This window comes from Vigna unguiculata, chromosome 9 (genome assembly GCF_037176805.1).
Source record: "Vigna unguiculata cultivar grain cowpea cultivar isolate G323 ecotype 2 chromosome 9, ASM3717680v1, whole genome shotgun sequence".
NCBI classification, from domain to species: domain Eukaryota; kingdom Viridiplantae; phylum Streptophyta; class Magnoliopsida; order Fabales; family Fabaceae; genus Vigna; species Vigna unguiculata.
In genome coordinates, this window is record NC_140800.1 from 41,166,148 (window position 1) to 41,183,859 (window position 17,712).

At 29.9% G+C, this 17,712-nt stretch overlaps 1 protein-coding gene across 8 annotated transcripts; it reads left to right on the forward strand.

Annotated features, from left to right (window-relative positions):
- The first annotated feature begins 902 nt into the window (after positions 1-902).
- LOC114162294 (boron transporter 4-like) lies at positions 903-7,484 on the forward strand. Of its 8 annotated transcripts, none has more exons than XM_085667130.1 (13): positions 903-1,264; positions 1,908-2,019; positions 3,020-3,139; positions 3,249-3,331; positions 3,453-3,645; positions 3,746-3,884; positions 3,974-4,139; positions 4,221-4,387; positions 4,642-4,815; positions 4,905-5,000; positions 5,569-5,873; positions 6,326-6,593; positions 6,678-7,484. In XM_085667130.1, exons 3-13 carry the CDS (start codon positions 3,045-3,047, stop codon positions 6,918-6,920), a joined length of 1,929 nt encoding a protein of 642 aa, XP_085523256.1. In that variant the 5' UTR covers positions 903-1,264; positions 1,908-2,019; positions 3,020-3,044; the 3' UTR covers positions 6,921-7,484. The 8 variants fall into 8 exon arrangements, with proteins under 8 accessions (XP_085523256.1, XP_085523257.1, XP_085523255.1 ...); XM_085667131.1 differs by having other exon boundaries at positions 3,033-3,139; XM_085667129.1 differs by having other exon boundaries at positions 904-1,264; positions 2,896-3,139.
- Positions 7,485-17,712: the final 10,228 nt, after the last annotated feature.

Here is a 17,712-nt window from a genome sequence, read left to right on the forward strand (position 1 = left end):
TTTAAAAATATGAAATTGTGAACCTATATAATTAAGAATAGTAAATAATTAAAAAAAAATTAAAAAAAAATGTAAAAAAATGTTGGTGGGTTAAATGAATCAACCCAACTTTAATCCAGTTCAAACCTGTTTAACCTGTAGTTTAAGTGAGCCGGATTGAATTCAATTTATTTTTGAAAAAGCTGAATTTTTTTCAATCTAATTCAATTCAAATTTGTGATGAGTTGGATTGACTCATGTTTAAAACGCATTATGACATTTCTCATTAAAATAACTTTTTTATTCAAGAATTGCATTTTCATGTTTATTATATTTAATATTAAATTCGTAATAATGTTCTAATTTTAACAATTAAAATATTTTAATAACCTATTAAACTGATTACCTCATTCACAATTTTTCATAAACTTTTATCTAACTTTTTTTTAATATTTTACAATTTTTTTCTTAGTTTAACTTTCAACTTTTTTTTTCAAATCTTAATGTCTTAAATTGATTTTTATAAGAAAAGTAATACTTTAACAAAGTATTTTTTTAATAAAATTTGACAAATTATTTAGTTAAACAAAAAGTACTACTTTTTATTATATTTTAATTAAAAAATAAAAAATTAATCTATTTTAATTTTATTATTCAAATTTTATCAAGTTTGTCAGATAATTTTTTTATAGCAACTCTTTTTATTGAGGTGATTATTTTAATAATAAAAAATACGATGGATATGTTTGTAATTAAATATGAGAAAAATATTAAAACAATAGACAATAGACATAAGAGTTGTAATGTCGGTGTAGAAGAAGTAACGGTTGTCGTACTGTCAACATCCTTGAGATAATCAGAAGATGAAAGTGGAAGACCTAAGTACCCTCTCTGCATTCAAAGAATGAAAACCAAAACAAGGACGAACGAATGTGGAATGTATGTAATGAATGTTCCAAATTCCAACAACCAAAACACTAAAATCCAAATTAACCACCTAAATCCAGCTCCTCAGTGCCAAACGCGCTTCCCCCATTGTCGTTTCTCTCACCCTCACTTTCACGCACTTTCCTTCTCCCAGCTCACACCCTGCACAATCACATGCCAACTTATGTTTCTACACAACCCATTTTTCTCCAATGTTCTTGTTTTAGTAATTTTTTTTTCTCTGTTTCTTTCACCTGATTTACTGCTCTTGCGGATTAGTAAGCAGGTGGCTATGTTATTTGTTAGAATTGCGCGAAAGTTGGAAGATTGGCTTATCCTGAACGAAGCACGAAGAAAGGCAAGTGACGATAACCATTTTACGTTTCTCCTTATAAACTAAACAAAATAATGTTATTGAATCCAATGAAGCTTATTTATGATTGCGACATAAAATATTTGAGGTTAACGACACTATCCTAAAAAAGTTGCATTGTTTGGTAACTTTTTCAAGGATGTGTACTGAATAAACCTCATATTTTGTCTTAATTAACCTGTTGAAGGAGTAATATTTTAAAATAGAAAGGGGGAGTGTGAAACCACACCACACCACACCACAGCATGGACCCCTCCGAAATCCTAGGATGTTCAATCGGATCTCCCTTACATGGGACCAACAAATCCTGGTTTTTAGTTTCTAATTTTTGCATTGCCCTTTGACTGAGACCCTCTTCCCTCGCTACAGTGGTGTCCCTCTTCTCTTCTTTGTTTGCTCCACAGTGAGAGAGAGAAGATTCCCAGAAACAGAAAGGGTCCCCCATCACTGCACCGTTTCACCAACCAATATACATCCATACATATATCTCTCTTGTTTCTTCAGGTTCCGTGTGGACCCTCTTCATTCTTCAAATGTCTCACTTTTCACGCTTTCTCACTTATCTCAATTAATGATTGTTCTAATTGTTAATTAACCTGCATTAATATCTCCTTTTCTTCTCTTGAAGTCATGGTTTTGTTGTGGCCTCCTCAATCGCCTTATATACATGCCATTGCCGCTGCCTAGCTTCTCTCAGTTCTTCATTGCCTACATTGCTGCATTTCTGTGTCTTCTGAACTGTGAGCACCCCTTTTACATTACTCCTCTTTCATAATCTTCATCTTTTTCTTTAAATCCACGTTACATTTTACCTAAGCCTGATTTTATGTAAATATTTACCTGTTTAATTTTATGATCAAGAATCCTGTTTGATTTCATGCTGTATTGTTTATCTTCGCTTGAAACAATTTTAGATACCTTTTGCCTTCAATTAAAATTTTATGATGGGCCTTTTTTTAAAATAGAAATATTTTACACATAAGTCATGTCACTGTGAGTGTGTTTTGGAAAGTTTACCTTTTTAGTTTCAATTGGTTTTGTATATAAAATAAGCTGAAATGTTTGTACATTTGCTGAAATTTAGTAAAAAAGTTCTTTTCTGAAAAATAAGTTTAAAATTGACTATGATTATAATCTGCTATAACAATAATCAATCATATAATTTATTATCCATTATTGAAATAATCTAGATTTTATAGTTTCCCAAACACATTCTTCTTATTCAATTTTAGTTCTGAATAATTTTGCAACCACCGACCCAAAATGTCTGTAAAGTTGTTTGTAATAAATAATTGACATTCTGCTTATCCCACCGCCAAGTACTAGCTGATCATCATCGATCATGAGATGTTCATATGTTGTGTGTAATCTTTGACTGGTCCTTGATTTCCTAGATTACCATAAAAAACAAGGAATGGGTTCCAAAGATTTCCTATATTTTAAAATGTGGTTTTTGTGGTGTACACACGCGGCAACTGAAAAGATGCATTTTCATCACATGTATCCAACTATTGGCTGCGATTTCTTTAAGTGTCAATTTCGTCCTTTCTTTATTGTTTTGCTGTGTCTTTGATTCCATTATCTATGTCTCATTCCCTCCTTTCTTCTTATTTAAGTGCATGCTAATTGACTTCACCAGCCAAAAAGTTCATCCCATTACATCACACTTGGTAGTATCTTCAAGTGCAATCAGTTTTCTAAAAGTTGTCAATTGGTATATCTAATCTGTGCTGTGCATAGTTTTCTCCATCAGCAGTGAAAAAACATGGAAGCACCATTTAAGGGAATAATTGAAGATTTCAAGGGAAGATATCAATGCTATAAACAAGATTGGATTTGTGATATCTGTTCTGGTCCAAGGTAACTCTTCTCTCCTTTGGGGAACACATTGCAGACTTGGGATTTTCTTTTCCTTTTCTATAATGTCATGTATTTATCAACAAAATTTTGATTCATGCTTCTTTGGCAGCACATGGGCTCCAACTTTCTACATATTCTTTGCCTCTGCCCTCCCTGTTATTGTTTTTGGACAGCAACTTCACAGGGATACTGGTAAAACAATCTCTTTCTATCAACACTCAAATATTTGAGCAAATAGCTATTGTCATTTGGTGGATACCAAATCATGGTTGATGTTTCTATTAGTGAGCTTCCATATGGTGTTTTTTGACAGATGGAACTATGGGCATAGTGGAAACAATGGCATCTACTGCTATTTGTGGAATTATCCACTCAATATTTGGTGGCCAACCTTTGTTGATTTTAGGAGTTGCTGAACCCACTGTCATAATGTACACTTACTTGTTCAGTATTTGCCAAAAAACCCCTGGACTGGGTAGAGAGCTCTTTATGGCTGTGCTTAGTTGGTACGGCATTTTACATTATGATTCTGTTTCTGCATTTTCACATTTCCTGAATCATCTGCATTACTGATTTGTCTAACTTCAATGCTGACCTGTGCTGCAGGGTTTGTGTTTGGACGGGAATCTTCCTGGTGGTGCTTGCAGTTTTTAATGCTTGCTCAATCATCTCAAGGTTTACAAGAATTGCTGGGGAGTTATTTGGCATGCTCATAACTGTTCTTTTCTTTCAAGAGGCTATAAAGGTATTGCTTTCTCTCCTAGCAAAATAGATTGTAAATTTGGTACCGCAGAACTCAACATGACAGTTATTTAAACTTGAATTGAACCACAGGGATTGATAGAGGAGTTCAACACAGTCAAGGACGAAGATCCTTCTGCAGAGGAATTTCAATTCCAGTGGCTGTATACAAATGGATTACTTGCAATCATTTTCGGTTTTGGATTACTTTTCACTGCCCTAGTAAGCAGAAGAGCAAGATCGTGGAGATATGGAACAGGTAAATGATGCATGATATCTTGCAAGATAGAGCTTGATTTACCGTGTCATTATTTGTTTCTTATTCTGGCATCCAACGCAGGGTGGCTACGAGGACTTATAGCAGATTATGGGATTCCATTGATGGTAGTGTTATGGACTGCACTATCTTATGCTGTACCAAAAAAAGTTCCAGATGGCGTTCCTAGAAGGCTTGTTTCTCCTCTACCCTGGGAACCTAAATCACTCTATCACTGGACAGTTGTGAAGGTAGGTACCCTTATACGTTGTGTACAACTTTTCCCAACCAAAGTGCATTCTTTTGAAACAGAATTATTAGATCCGTTGTTGGCTTAGGTTGCTATGCAAAATACATTGTTTTTATGTTTCTGTTGATTCTGTCCATGCCATATATGCGTGCTGCTGTTAGGTTAGACGTTAGTGTTCATCATTGTGAACAGAAATCAGTGATGATTTGAATTTAGGTGTCCAAACATCCATCTAACAGTTACTGCAAAATGCAGGATATGTGGAAGGTACCCCCATCTTATGTATTTGGGTCAACTGTTCCAGCTCTGATGATAGCAGGCTTATACTTTTTTGATCACAGTGTAGCTTCGCAGATGGCACAACAGAAAAAATTTAACCTTCAAAAACCAACAGCCTACCACTATGATGTTTTCCTGCTTGGAATAATGGTTTGTTAATTTGTCTCTGATACCCTTCTTAGAACTTGGCCTTGTGCTATTCCATGTTGATGAAGTTGCTCACACCTTCATTTTCTCAGACTCTGATTTGTGGGTTCCTTGGCCTTCCTCCTTCAAATGGAGTCCTTCCACAGTCCCCCATGCATACAAAGAGTTTAGCAGTTCTGAGGAAGAAGGTAAGCATCATCTATTGCCTCAGAATTCCTGGTTCTTAATCATTAATGATCTAAAATTTAAAATTGTAGAAATAATAAATTATACATAACTCTCATGGAATAGTTATTTAATATACAATTTATTTTAAATATTTATTAAAATGTAGTAATAAATTTATGTAATAATGTTTGAAAAAAAAAACTTATGTAAACAATACATGTATCTTGATATGTTTAAAAAAAAAATTTATGTAAACATTTATTTTCAATTATATTACAAAATCAAAATTGGAATTATACTTAACTTTTTTTAAAATTTATTTACACTCAAATTATTTTATATTTTGTTGCTTCTACCAAATCAAATTAAAATTAATCTCAACATTTTTAATTAATTATTTTAAATTACTTTCTCTATTATAATTTTTATTTTAAATTTTTTCTGTCTTTTTAAAAAAATTTAAAAAGAAACGAAAAATAAGTCAAGATTCTACTCTCCATATACAGGACTAGTATAAAAATCAAAGTATCACATCTATTTGAAATGGCATGTCGAAAGAGTGATAAGAATGTTTTGAAATTGGTGCAGGTTAAAGAGTCGGAGACTTCAAAGCAAGCTGTAACGAAATCTAGGAACAATGATGATCCAGAAGCAAGTTTGGAGGAGAAACACAAAGATGAATATCTACCAGTCGAGGTTCATGAGCAAAGAGTGACCAACCTTTTGCAGTCTCTCCTGGTCGGTCTCTCAATCCTAGCCATGCCTGTAATCAGAGAGATACCAACCTCTGTTCTATGGGGATATTTTGCTTACATGGCAATTGATAGTCTCCCAGGAAATCAGTTCTGGGAAAGGATATTGCTCCTCTTCATCACCCCAAGCCGCCGTTACAAGTAAGTATATCACCTTCTGTAAACTATTTTCTCTGCATAATGTTTTGAATTTGGGAGATTAATGATCATGGCTATCAAAATTTTCTTTCCTTTCTGATGATAATACTTGTTTCCCAATAAGAAAAACCAATAATATAACACCAGGTTGCACCATTATGATTAAGAAATGGACTTTAAGTCTAACTCAACTCCTACATAAAGTCGCTTTATCTTTAGTTGATGTAGCATTCCCAAAAGTGACATTCACATTTACATTTTCACCAATAATATATCACCAGGTTGCACCATTACGGTTAAGAATTGAACTTTAGACCTAACTCAACCCTGACTTATAATATAAATTGCTTTATCTCTAGTTGATGTGACATCTCCAACAATTACATTCACATTTACATTTTCACCAAGCATTTTCATTACTGTAAGAAGCTAATGTTGTATTTTGTCATGGGCAGAATTTTTGAAGGTTCTCATGCCTCTTTTGTGGAAGATGTACCATTCAAGACCATAGCTACATTTACACTCTTACAGTTAGGATATTTTTTAATATGTTACGGGGTGACTTGGATTCCTTATGTTGGAGTACTGTTCCCTGTACCATTCTTCCTTCTCATATTCATAAGAGAACGCGTGCTTCCAAAGATATTCAAGCCTAACCATCTCGAAGAACTAGATGCTTCTGGGTACGAGGAAATTGTTGGAGCTCCACCTGCTTTGAAAATGGTACGGGTGATCTTTGAATTCTAGTAATTTGTTTGTATATTCCAAGGTTTTCAGCTTATAGGACCTGAAAAATCTTTTTATCAGGATATGGAGCAAGATACTGATACTGTAGGAAGCGAAGAGGACTTCTGCGATGCAGAGATATTAGATGAGATGACAACCCACAGGGGAGAGTTGAAACTGATAACTACCAGCAGAAATCATAGCTTCAGTGATGACAGACACATTCACGTAAATGACTTTTATAGAATCTTTAAGGTTTCGATTTACTGTACTTGTCTAGTATTTACTGTGTTTGTGTGGTGGACTTGCACAGGTTTGTCCTAGAGATGCTGTCTGAAGATGGAGAAAGGGTTTGATATAATAGTGTTCCTCAAGATAGTAGTTTTGTAGTCAGTTAAGGTTGAATATGATCTTCTGTGGAACAAGAAAGGATTCAATCAGTGATAACTGAAAGAGATGAAATGCAGAAGGAAAGAGAAATTGATAAAAATCCAATTGAACTTTGAAACATGCTTTCAAAATTGGCCGAAAAACACGGTGAAATGTTGAGATCAAAGGATAAATTTCCTCCTAGGTTGGCTACAAAGTTCACAAAAAATAAGAGTCAAGTTGGGAGGGGAAAAACAAAGGGAAAACAAGGAAATAAGAAAACTCAATTGTTATAGTTATTTTTATACTTCTATAGATAGATATCATTAGAACATTTTTTTAGCTTTAGTTAACACCAATTCTTTGATAGGGTATATTAGAGTTTGTAAGCATAATTTTTTGTTTGTAACATTCAACCACAAACAAAGGAAAAGAATCTGGTTTTACTTTTTAGACAGTAAACATACATGTATACCTTGGGAACAAAATTATAGAAGAATGATTCTTTTTATGTCCTTATACATTAATCCCATTTTTTATTGTTGCAGTTGTAACATACTTAAATTTGATTATATGATACAAAAATTAACTCTTATTACTTTCACTAAGTGACTGTCTTGTCTTGAAGAAAAATATAGGTAAATAAGTGGGAAAAAATAAACAAATAAGTGGAGGGCTATATATTAGTTTTTGTACAAAGTTTGAAAATCCACTTATTATTTTTTATTATCCAAAAGGATGCATTTCTTATGTACCACAAGTTTGATTATAAGTTACAAAAATCAACCATTATCACTTACACTAGATGACTGTGTTGAAAAGAAAAAAATAGGCAAATAAGTGACACATAATATACAAATAAATGAAGAGTTACGTATTAGTTTTCGTACAAAGTTTTAAACTATATTAAACAATTGTTTTTTATTATCCAAATGCATGCACTTCATATGTATCATAAGTTTGATTATAAGTTATAAAAATCAACCTTTATTACTTTCACTAGGTGGCTGCCTTGAAAAAAAAAAGGCAAATAAATGGGACATAATAAACAAATAAGTATGGAGTTACGTATTAGTTTACGTAGAAAGTTTTAAAATTTATTAATTTTTTTTATTGTCCTAGGGATGCACTTTTTATTTATCACAAGTTTGATTATAAGTTATAAAAATCAATCCTTATTATTTTCACTAGGTAACTCCTTGAAGTAAAAAAGTGGGTAAATAAGTCGGGCATAATAAACAAATAAGTGTAGAGCTACGTATTAGTTTTCGTACAAAGTTTTAAAATTTATTAAATAATTTTTTTTATTGTCCTATGGATGCACTTCTTATGTACTACAAGTTTGATTATAAGTTACAAAAATTAACCCTTATTACTTTCACTAGGTGACTGCCTTGAAGAAAAAAATACGCAAATAATTGAGACATAATAAACAAATAAGTGGAGAACTACGTCTTACTTTTCCTAAAATGTTTGAAAACCTACTTATCATTTTTTTATCGAAAGGAATGCACTTTTTATGTACCACAAGTTTGATTATAATATACAAAAATCAACCCTTATTACGTGGCTGCCTTGAAGAAAAAAATAGGCAAATAAGTGGGACATAATAAAATAAATAAGTGAAGAACTACGTATTTGTTTTCGTAAAAATTATAAAAATATACTGATCAATTTTTATTTATTATCCAAATGATGTATGTACCACAAGTTTGAATATAAATTACAACAATCAACCCTTATTACTTTCACTAGTGGCTGCCTTGAAAAAAAAAAATAGACAAATAAATGGGGCATAATAAACAAATAAGTGGAGAGCTAGTTTTCGTACAAATTTTAAACTTTATTAAACAATTATTTTTTATTATCCAAATGGATGCACTTCTTATGTACCACAAGTTTGATTATAATTTATAAAAGTCAACCCTTGTTAATTTAACTAGGATGGTTGGCTTGAAGAAAAAAATAGACAAATAAGTGGAATATAATAAAAAAATAAGTGTAGAGCTACATATTAGTTTTTGTACAAAGTGTTAAAATATAATGATCAATTTTTATTTATTATCCAAAGGGATGTACTTATTATGTATCACAAGTTTGATTATAAGTTAAAAAAATAACCCTTATTACTTTCACTAGGTGGCTGCCTTGAAGAAAAAAATAGGCAAATAAATGGAGCTTAACAAACAAATAAATGGAGAGCTACGTATTTGTTTTCGTACAAAGTTTTAAACTTTATTAAACAATTATTTTTTATTATCCAAAGTGATGTAGTTCTTATGTATTACAAGTTTGATTATAAGTTACAAAAACCAACCCTTATTACTTTCACTAGGTTGTTGCCTTGAAGAAACAAAAAGGCAAATAAATTGGGCATAATAAAAAAATTAGTGTAGAGCTGCGTATTTGTTTCGTACAAAGTTTTAAAATTTATTCATCAATTTTTTTTATTATCTTAGCGATTCACTTCTTATGTACCACACACACAAGTTTGATTATAAGTTACAACAATCAACCCTTATTACTTTCACTAGGTGGCTTCCTTGAAGAAAAAAATAGACAAATAAGTGAGACATAATAAAAAAAATAAGTGGAGAGCTACGTATTAGTTTTCCTACAAAGTATTTAAATATAATGATCAATTTTTATTTATTATTCAAAGGATGTACTTCTTATGTACAACAAGTTTGATTATAAGTTACAAAAATCAAGCCTTATTACTATCACTAGGTGGCTGCATTGAAGACAAAAATAGACAAATAACTGGGACATAACAAATAAATAAGTGGAGAGCTATGTATTAGTTTTCATACAAAGTTTTAAACTTTATTAAACAATTTTTTTATTAGCCAAAAGCATGCTCTTCCTATGTATTACAAGTTTGACTTAAGTTACAAAAATAAACCCTTATTATTTTCACTCGGTGGCTGCCTTGAAGCAAAAAATAGGCAAATAAATTGGTCATAATAAAAAAGTAAGTGTAGAGCAACGTATTAGTTTTCCTACAAAGTTTTAAAATTTATTAAACAATTTTTTTTATTATCTTAAAGATGCACTTCTTATGTACCACAAGTTTGATTATAAGTTACAAAATTCAACCTTTATTACTTTCACTAGGGGCTGCCTTTAAGAAAAAAATATGCAAACAAGTTTGCCATAATAAATAAATGAGTGTAGAGCTACGTATTAGTTTTCCTACAAGCTTTTACACTTTATTAAGTAATTATTTTTTATTATCCAAAGGATGCTCTTCCTTTATATTAAAAGAAAGTTTAATTATAAGTTACAAACATCAACACTTATTACTTTCACTAGGGGACTGCCTTGAAGAAAAAAATAGGCAAATAAGTTGGGCATAATAAAAAATAAGTGTAGAGCTACGTATTAGTTTTTGTACAAAGTGTTAAAATATAATGATTAATTTTTATTTATTATCCAAAGGGATATACTTATTATGTACCACAAGTTTGATTATAAGTTACAAAAATCAACCTTATTACTTTAAATAGGTAGCTGCCTTGAAGAAAAAAATAAGCAAATAAGTTGGGCATAATAAAAAAAATAAGTGGAAAGCTACGTATTAGTTTTCCTACAATGTTTTAAAATTTATGAAACAACTTTTTTTATTATCTTAAGCATACACTTCTAATGAACCAGAAGTTTGATTATAAGTTACACAAATCTACGCTTATTACTTTCACTTTGAGGAAAAAAATAGGCAAATAAGTGGAGAGCTACGTATTAGTTTTTGTACAAAGTGTTAAAATATAATGATTAATTTTTATTTATTATCCAAAGGGATGTACTTATTATGTACCACAAGTTCTATTATAAGTTACAAAAATCAACCCTTAATACTCTCACTTGGTGGCTGCCTTGAAGAAAAAAATAGGCAAATAAGTGGGACATAATAAAAAAAATAATTGGAGAGCTACGTATTAGTTTTTGTACAAAGTGTTAAAATATAATGATTAATTTTTATTTATTATCCAAAGGGCTTATTATGTACCACAAGTTTGATTATAAGTTACAAAAATCAACCCTTATTACTTTAAATAGGTGGCTACCCTGAAGAAAAAAAGAAGCAAATAAGTTGGGCATAATAAAAAAAATAAGTGGAGAGCTACGTATTAGTTTTCCTACAAGGTTTTAAAATTTATGAAACAACTTTTTTTATTATCTTAAGCATACACTTCTAATGAACCAGAAGTTTGATTATAAGTTACAAAAATCTACGCTTATTACTTTCACTAGGTGGCTACCTTGAGGAAAAAAATAGGCAAATAAGTGGAGAGCTACGTATTAGTTTTTGTACAAAGTCTTAAAATATAATGATCAATTTTAATTTATTATCCAAAGGATGTACTTATTATGTACCACAAGTTTGATTATAAGTTACAAAAATCAATCCTTATTACTTTCACCAGGTGGCTGCCTTGAAGAAAAAAATAGGCAAATAGGTGGGACATAATAAAAAAATAAGTGGAGAGCTACGTATTAGTTTTTGTACAAAGTGTTAAAATATAATGATTAATTTTTATTTATTATCCAAAGGGATATATGTATTATGTACCACTAGATTGATTATAAGTTACAAAAATCAACCCTTATTACTTTCACTAGGGGCTGCCTTGAAGAAAAAAATAGGCAAATAGGTGGGACATAATAAAAAAATAAGTGGAGAGCTACGTATTACTTCTCATAAAAAGTTTTAAAATTTACTAATCAATTTTTTTTATTATCGAAAGGGATGCACTTATTATCTACCACAAATTTGATTATAAGATACAACAATCAACCCTTATTACTTGCACTAGGTGGCTGCCTTGAAGAAAAAAATAGGCAAATAAGTGAGACATAATAAAAAAAATAAGTGGAGAGCTACGTATTAGTTTTTGTACAAAGTGTTAAAATATAATGATCAATTTTTATTTGATATCTAAAGGGATGCACTTATTATGTACCCTAAATTTGATTATAAGATACAACAATCAACCCTTATTACTTTCACTAGTTGGCTGCCTTGAAGAAAAAAATAGGCCAATAAGTGGGACATAATAAAAAAATAAGTGGAGAGCTACGTATTAGTTTTTGTACAAAGTGTTAAAATATAATGATTAATTTTTATTTATTATCCAAAGGAATGTACTTATTATGTACCACAAATTTGATTATAAGATAAAACAATCAACCCATACTACTTGCACTAGGTGGCTGCCTTGAATAAAAAAATAGCCAAATAAGTGGGACATAATAAAAAAAATAAGTGGAGAGCTACGTATTAGTTTTTGTACAAAGTCTTAAAATATAATGATCAATTTTTATTTATTATTCAAAGGGATCTACTTATTATGTACCACAAGTTTGATTATAAGTGACAAAAATCAAGCCTAATTACTTGCACTAGGTGGCTGCCTTGAAGAAAAAAATAGACAAATAAGTGGAGGATAATAAAATAATAAGTGGATAGCTAGGTATTACTTATCATCAAAAGTTTTAAAATTTACTAATCAATTTTTTTTATTATGGAAAGGGATGCACTTATTATGTACCACAAATTTGATTATAAGATACAACAATCAACCCTTATTACTTGCACTAGGTGGTTGCCTTGAAGAAAAAAAATAGGCAAATAAGTGCGACATAATAAAAAAATAAGTGGAGAGCTACGTATTAGTTTTTGTACAAAGTGTTAAAATATAATGATCAATTTTTATTTGATATCTAAAGGATTTACTTATTAGTAGACAAGTTTGATTATAAGTTACAAAGAGAAGCAACCCTTATTACTTTCACTAGTTGGCTGCCTTGAAGAAAAACATCGGCAAATAAGTGGGACATAATAAAAGAATAAGTGGAGAGCTACGTATTAGTTTTTGTACAAAGTGTTAAAATATAATGATTAATTTTTATTTATTATCCAAAGGAATGTACTTATTATGTACCACAAGTTTGATTATAAGTTACAAAAATCAACCCTTATTACTTTCACTAGGTGGCTGTCTTGAAGAAAAAAATAGGCAAATAAGTGGAGCATAATAAAATAATAAGTGGAGAGCTACGTATTACTCCTCATAAAAAGTTTTAAAATTTACTAATTAATTTTTTTTATTATCGAAAGGAATGCACTTATTATGTACCACAAATTTGATTATAAGATACAACAATCAACCCTTATTACTTGCACTAGGTGGCTGCCTTGAAGAAAAAAATAGGCAAATAAGTGCGACATAATAAAAAAAATAAGTGGAGAGCTACGTATTAGTTTTTTTTACAAAGTGTTAAAATGTAATGATCAATTTTTATTTGATATCTAAAGGATTTACTTATTATGTACGACAAGTTTGATTATAAGTTACAAAGAACAACAACCCTTATTACTTTCACTAGGTGGCTGCCTTGAAGAAAAAAATAGGCAAATAAGTGGGACATAATAAAAAAATAAGTGGAGAACTACGTATTAGTTTTTGTACAAAGTGTTAAAATATAATATAATGATTAATTTTTATTTATTATCCAAAGGGATGTACTTATTATGTACCACAAGTTCTATTATAAGTTACAAAAATCAACCCTTAATACTCTCACTTGGTGGCTGCCTTGAAGAAAAAAAATAGGCAAATAAGTGGGACATAATAAAAAAATTACTGGAGAGCTACATATTAGTTTTTGTACAAAGTGTTAAAATATAATGATTAATTTTTATTTATTATCCAAAGGGATATACTTATTATGTACCACAAGTTTGATTATAAGTTACAAAAATCAACCCTTATTACTTTAAATAGGTGGCTGCCTGAAGAAAAAAAGAAGCAAATAAGTTGGGCATAATAAAAAAAATAAGTGGAGAGCTACATATTAGTTTTCCTACAAGGTTTTAAAATTTATGAAACAACTTTTTTTATTATCTTAAGGATCCACTTCTAATGAACCAGAAGTTTGATTATAAGTTACAAAAATCTACGCTTATTACTTTCACTAGGTGGCTGCCTTGAGGAACAAAAATAGGCAAATAAGTGGAGAGCTACGTATTAGTTTTTGTACAAAGTCTTAAAATATAATGATCAATTTTAATTTATTATCCAAAGGATGTACTTATTATGTACCACAAGTTTGATTATAAGTTACAAAAATGAACCCTTATTACTTTGACCAGGTGGCTGCCTTGAAGAAAAAAATAGGCAAATAGGTGGGACATAATAAAAAATAAGTGGAGAGCTACGTATTAGTTTTTGTACAAAGTGTTAAAATATAATGATTAATTTTTATTTATTATCCAAAGGGATATATGTATTATGTACCACTAGTTTGATTATAAGTTACAAAAATCAACCCTTATTACTTTCACCAGGTGGCTGCCTTGAAGAAAAAAATAGGCAAATAGGTGGGACATAATAAAAAAATAAGTGGAGAGCTACATATTAGTATTTGTACAAAGTGTTAAAATATAATGATTAATTTTTATTTATTATCCAAAAGGATATACTTATTATGTACCAGTAGTTTGATTATAAGTTACAAAAATCAACCTTTATTACTTTCACTAGGGGCTGCCTTGAAGAAAAAAATAGGCAAATAAGTGGAGCATAATAAAATAATAAGTGGAGAGCTAAGTATTACTTCTCATAAAAAGTTTTAAAATTTACTAATCAATTTTTTTTATTATCGAAAGGGATGCATTTATTATGTACCACAAATTTGATTATAAGATACAACAATCAACCCTTATTACTTGCACTAGGTGGCTGCCTTGAAGAAAAAAATAAGCAAATAAGTTGGGCATAATAAAAAAAATAAGTGAAGAGCTATGTATTAGTTTTTGTACAAAGTGTTAAAATATAATGATCAAATTTTATTTATTATCTAAAGGATGTACTTATTATGTACCACAGGTTTGATTATAAGTTACAAAAATCAACTGTTATTACTTTCACTATGTGGCTGCCTTAAGAAAAAAATAGGCAAATAAGTGGAGCATAATAAAATAATAAGTGGAGAGGTACGTATTACTTCTCGTACAAAGTTTTATAATTTACTAATCATTTTTTTTATTATCGAAAGGGATGCACTTATTATGTACCACAAATTTGATTATAAGATACAACAATCAACTCTTATTACTTGCACTAGGTGGCTGCCTTGAAGAAAAAAATAGGCAAATAAGTGGCACATAATAAAAAAATAAGTGGAGAGCTACGTATTAGTTTTAGTACAAAGTGTTAAAATATAATGATCAATATTTATTTATTATCTAAAGGATGTACTTATTATGTACCACAAGTTTGATTATAAGTTATAAAAATCAACCTTTATTACTTTCACTAGGCGGCTGCCTTGAAGAAAAAAAATAGGCAAATAAGTGGGACATAATAAAAAAAAAAGTAGAGCTACCTATTAGTTTTTGTACAAAGTGTTAAAATATAATAATTAATTTTTATTTATTATCCAAAGGGATGTACTTATTATGTACCACAAGTTTGATTATAAGTGACAAAAATCAACCCTAATTACTTGCACTAGGTGGCTGCCTTGAAGAAAAACATAGGCAAATAATTGTGACACAATAAAATAAATAGGTGAAGAGCTACTTTTTTTTTCGTAAAAATTATTAAAATATAATGATCAATTTTTATTTATTATCCAAAGATACACTACTTATGTACCACAAATTTGATTATAAGATACAACAATTCAACCCTTATTACTTGCACTAGGTGGCTGCCTTGAAGAAAAAAATAGGCAAATAAATGGCACATAATAAAATAAATGAGTGAAGAGCTACGTTTTTTTTAGTTAAAATTATTAAATTATAATGATCAATTTTTATTTATTATCCAAAGGGATATACTTCTTATGTACCACAAGTTTAATTATAAGTTACTAAAATTAACCCTTATTACTTTCACTAGCTGACTGCCTTGAAGAAAAAAAAAAGCAAATAAGTTGGGCATAATAAAAAAAAATAAGTGAAGAGCTATGTACTACTTCTTATACAACGTTTTAAAATTTACTAATTAATTTTTTTATTATCGAAAGGGATGCACTTATTATGTACCACAAATTTGATTATAAGATACAACAATCCACCCTTATTACTTGCACTAGGTAGCTGCCTTGAAGACAAAAATAGGCAAATAAGTGGGACATAATAAAAAAATAAGTGGAGAGCTACGTATTAGTTTTTGTACAAAGTGTTAAAATATAGTGATTAATTTTTATTTATTATCCAATGGGATATACTTATTATGTACCACAAGTTTGATTATAAGTAACAAAAATCAACCCTTATTAATTTCACTATGTGGCTGCCTTGAAGAACAAAATAGGCAAATATGTGGAGCGTAATAAAATAATAAGTGAAGAGCTACGTATTACTTCTCATACAAAGTTTTAAAATTTACTAATCAATTTTTTTCATTATCTAAAGGGATGGACTTATTATGTACCACAAATTTGATTATAAAATACAACAATCAACCCTTATTACTTGCACTAGGTGGCTGCCTTGAAGAAAAAAATAGGCAAATAAATGGCACACAATAAAATAAATGAGTGAAGAGCTACGTTTTTTTTTCGTTAAAATTATTAAATTATAATGATCAATTTTTATTTTTTATGCAAAGGGATATACTTCTTATGTACCACAAGTTTAATTATAAGTTACTAAAATTAACCCTTATTACTTTCACTAGCTGACTGACTTGAAGAAAAAAATAAGCAAATAAGTTGGGCATAATAAAAAAATAAGTGAAGAGCTACGTATTACTTCTCCTACAAAGTTTTAAAATTTACTAATCAATTTTTTTTATTATCGAAAGGGATGCACTTATTATGTACCACAAATTTGATTATAAGATACAACAATCAACCTTATTACTTGCACTAGTTGGCTGCCTTGAAGACAAAAATAGGCAAATAAGTGAGACATAATAAAATAATAAGTGGAGAGCTACGTATTACTTCTCGTACAAAGTTTTATAATTTACTAATCAATTTTTATTTATTATCCAAAGGGATGTACTTATTATGTACCACAAGTTTAATTATAAGTTAAAAAAAGCAACAACCCTTATTACTTTCACTAGCTGGCTGCCTTGAAGAAAAAAATAGGCAAATAAGGGGAGCATAATAAAATAATAAGTGGAGAGCTACGTATTACTTCTCATAAAAAAGTTTTAAAATTTACTAATCAATTTTTTTTATTATCGAAAGGGAAGCACTTATTATGTACCACAAATTTGATTATAAGATACAACAATCAACCCTTATTACTTGCACTAGGTGGCTGCCTTGAAGAAAAAAATAGGCAAATAAGTGGGACATAATAAAAAAATAAGTGGAGAGCTACGTATTAGTTTTTGTACAAAGTGTTGAAATATAATGATCAATTTTTATTTGATATCTAAAGGATTTACTTATTATGTACCACAAGTTTGATTATAAGTTACAAAAAGCAACCCTTGTTACTTTCACTAGGTGGCTGGCTTCAAGAAAAAAATAGGCAAATAAGTGGGACATAATAAAAAAATATGTGGAGAGCTACCTATTAGTTTTTGTACAAAGTGTTAAAATATAATGATTAATTTTTATTTATTATCCAAAGGGATGTACTTATTATGTACCACAAGTTTCATTATAAGTTACAAAAAGCAACCCTTATTACTTTCACTTGATGGCTGCCTTGAAGAACAAAATAGGCAAATAAGTGGAGCATAATAAAATAATAAGTGGAGAGCTACGTATTACT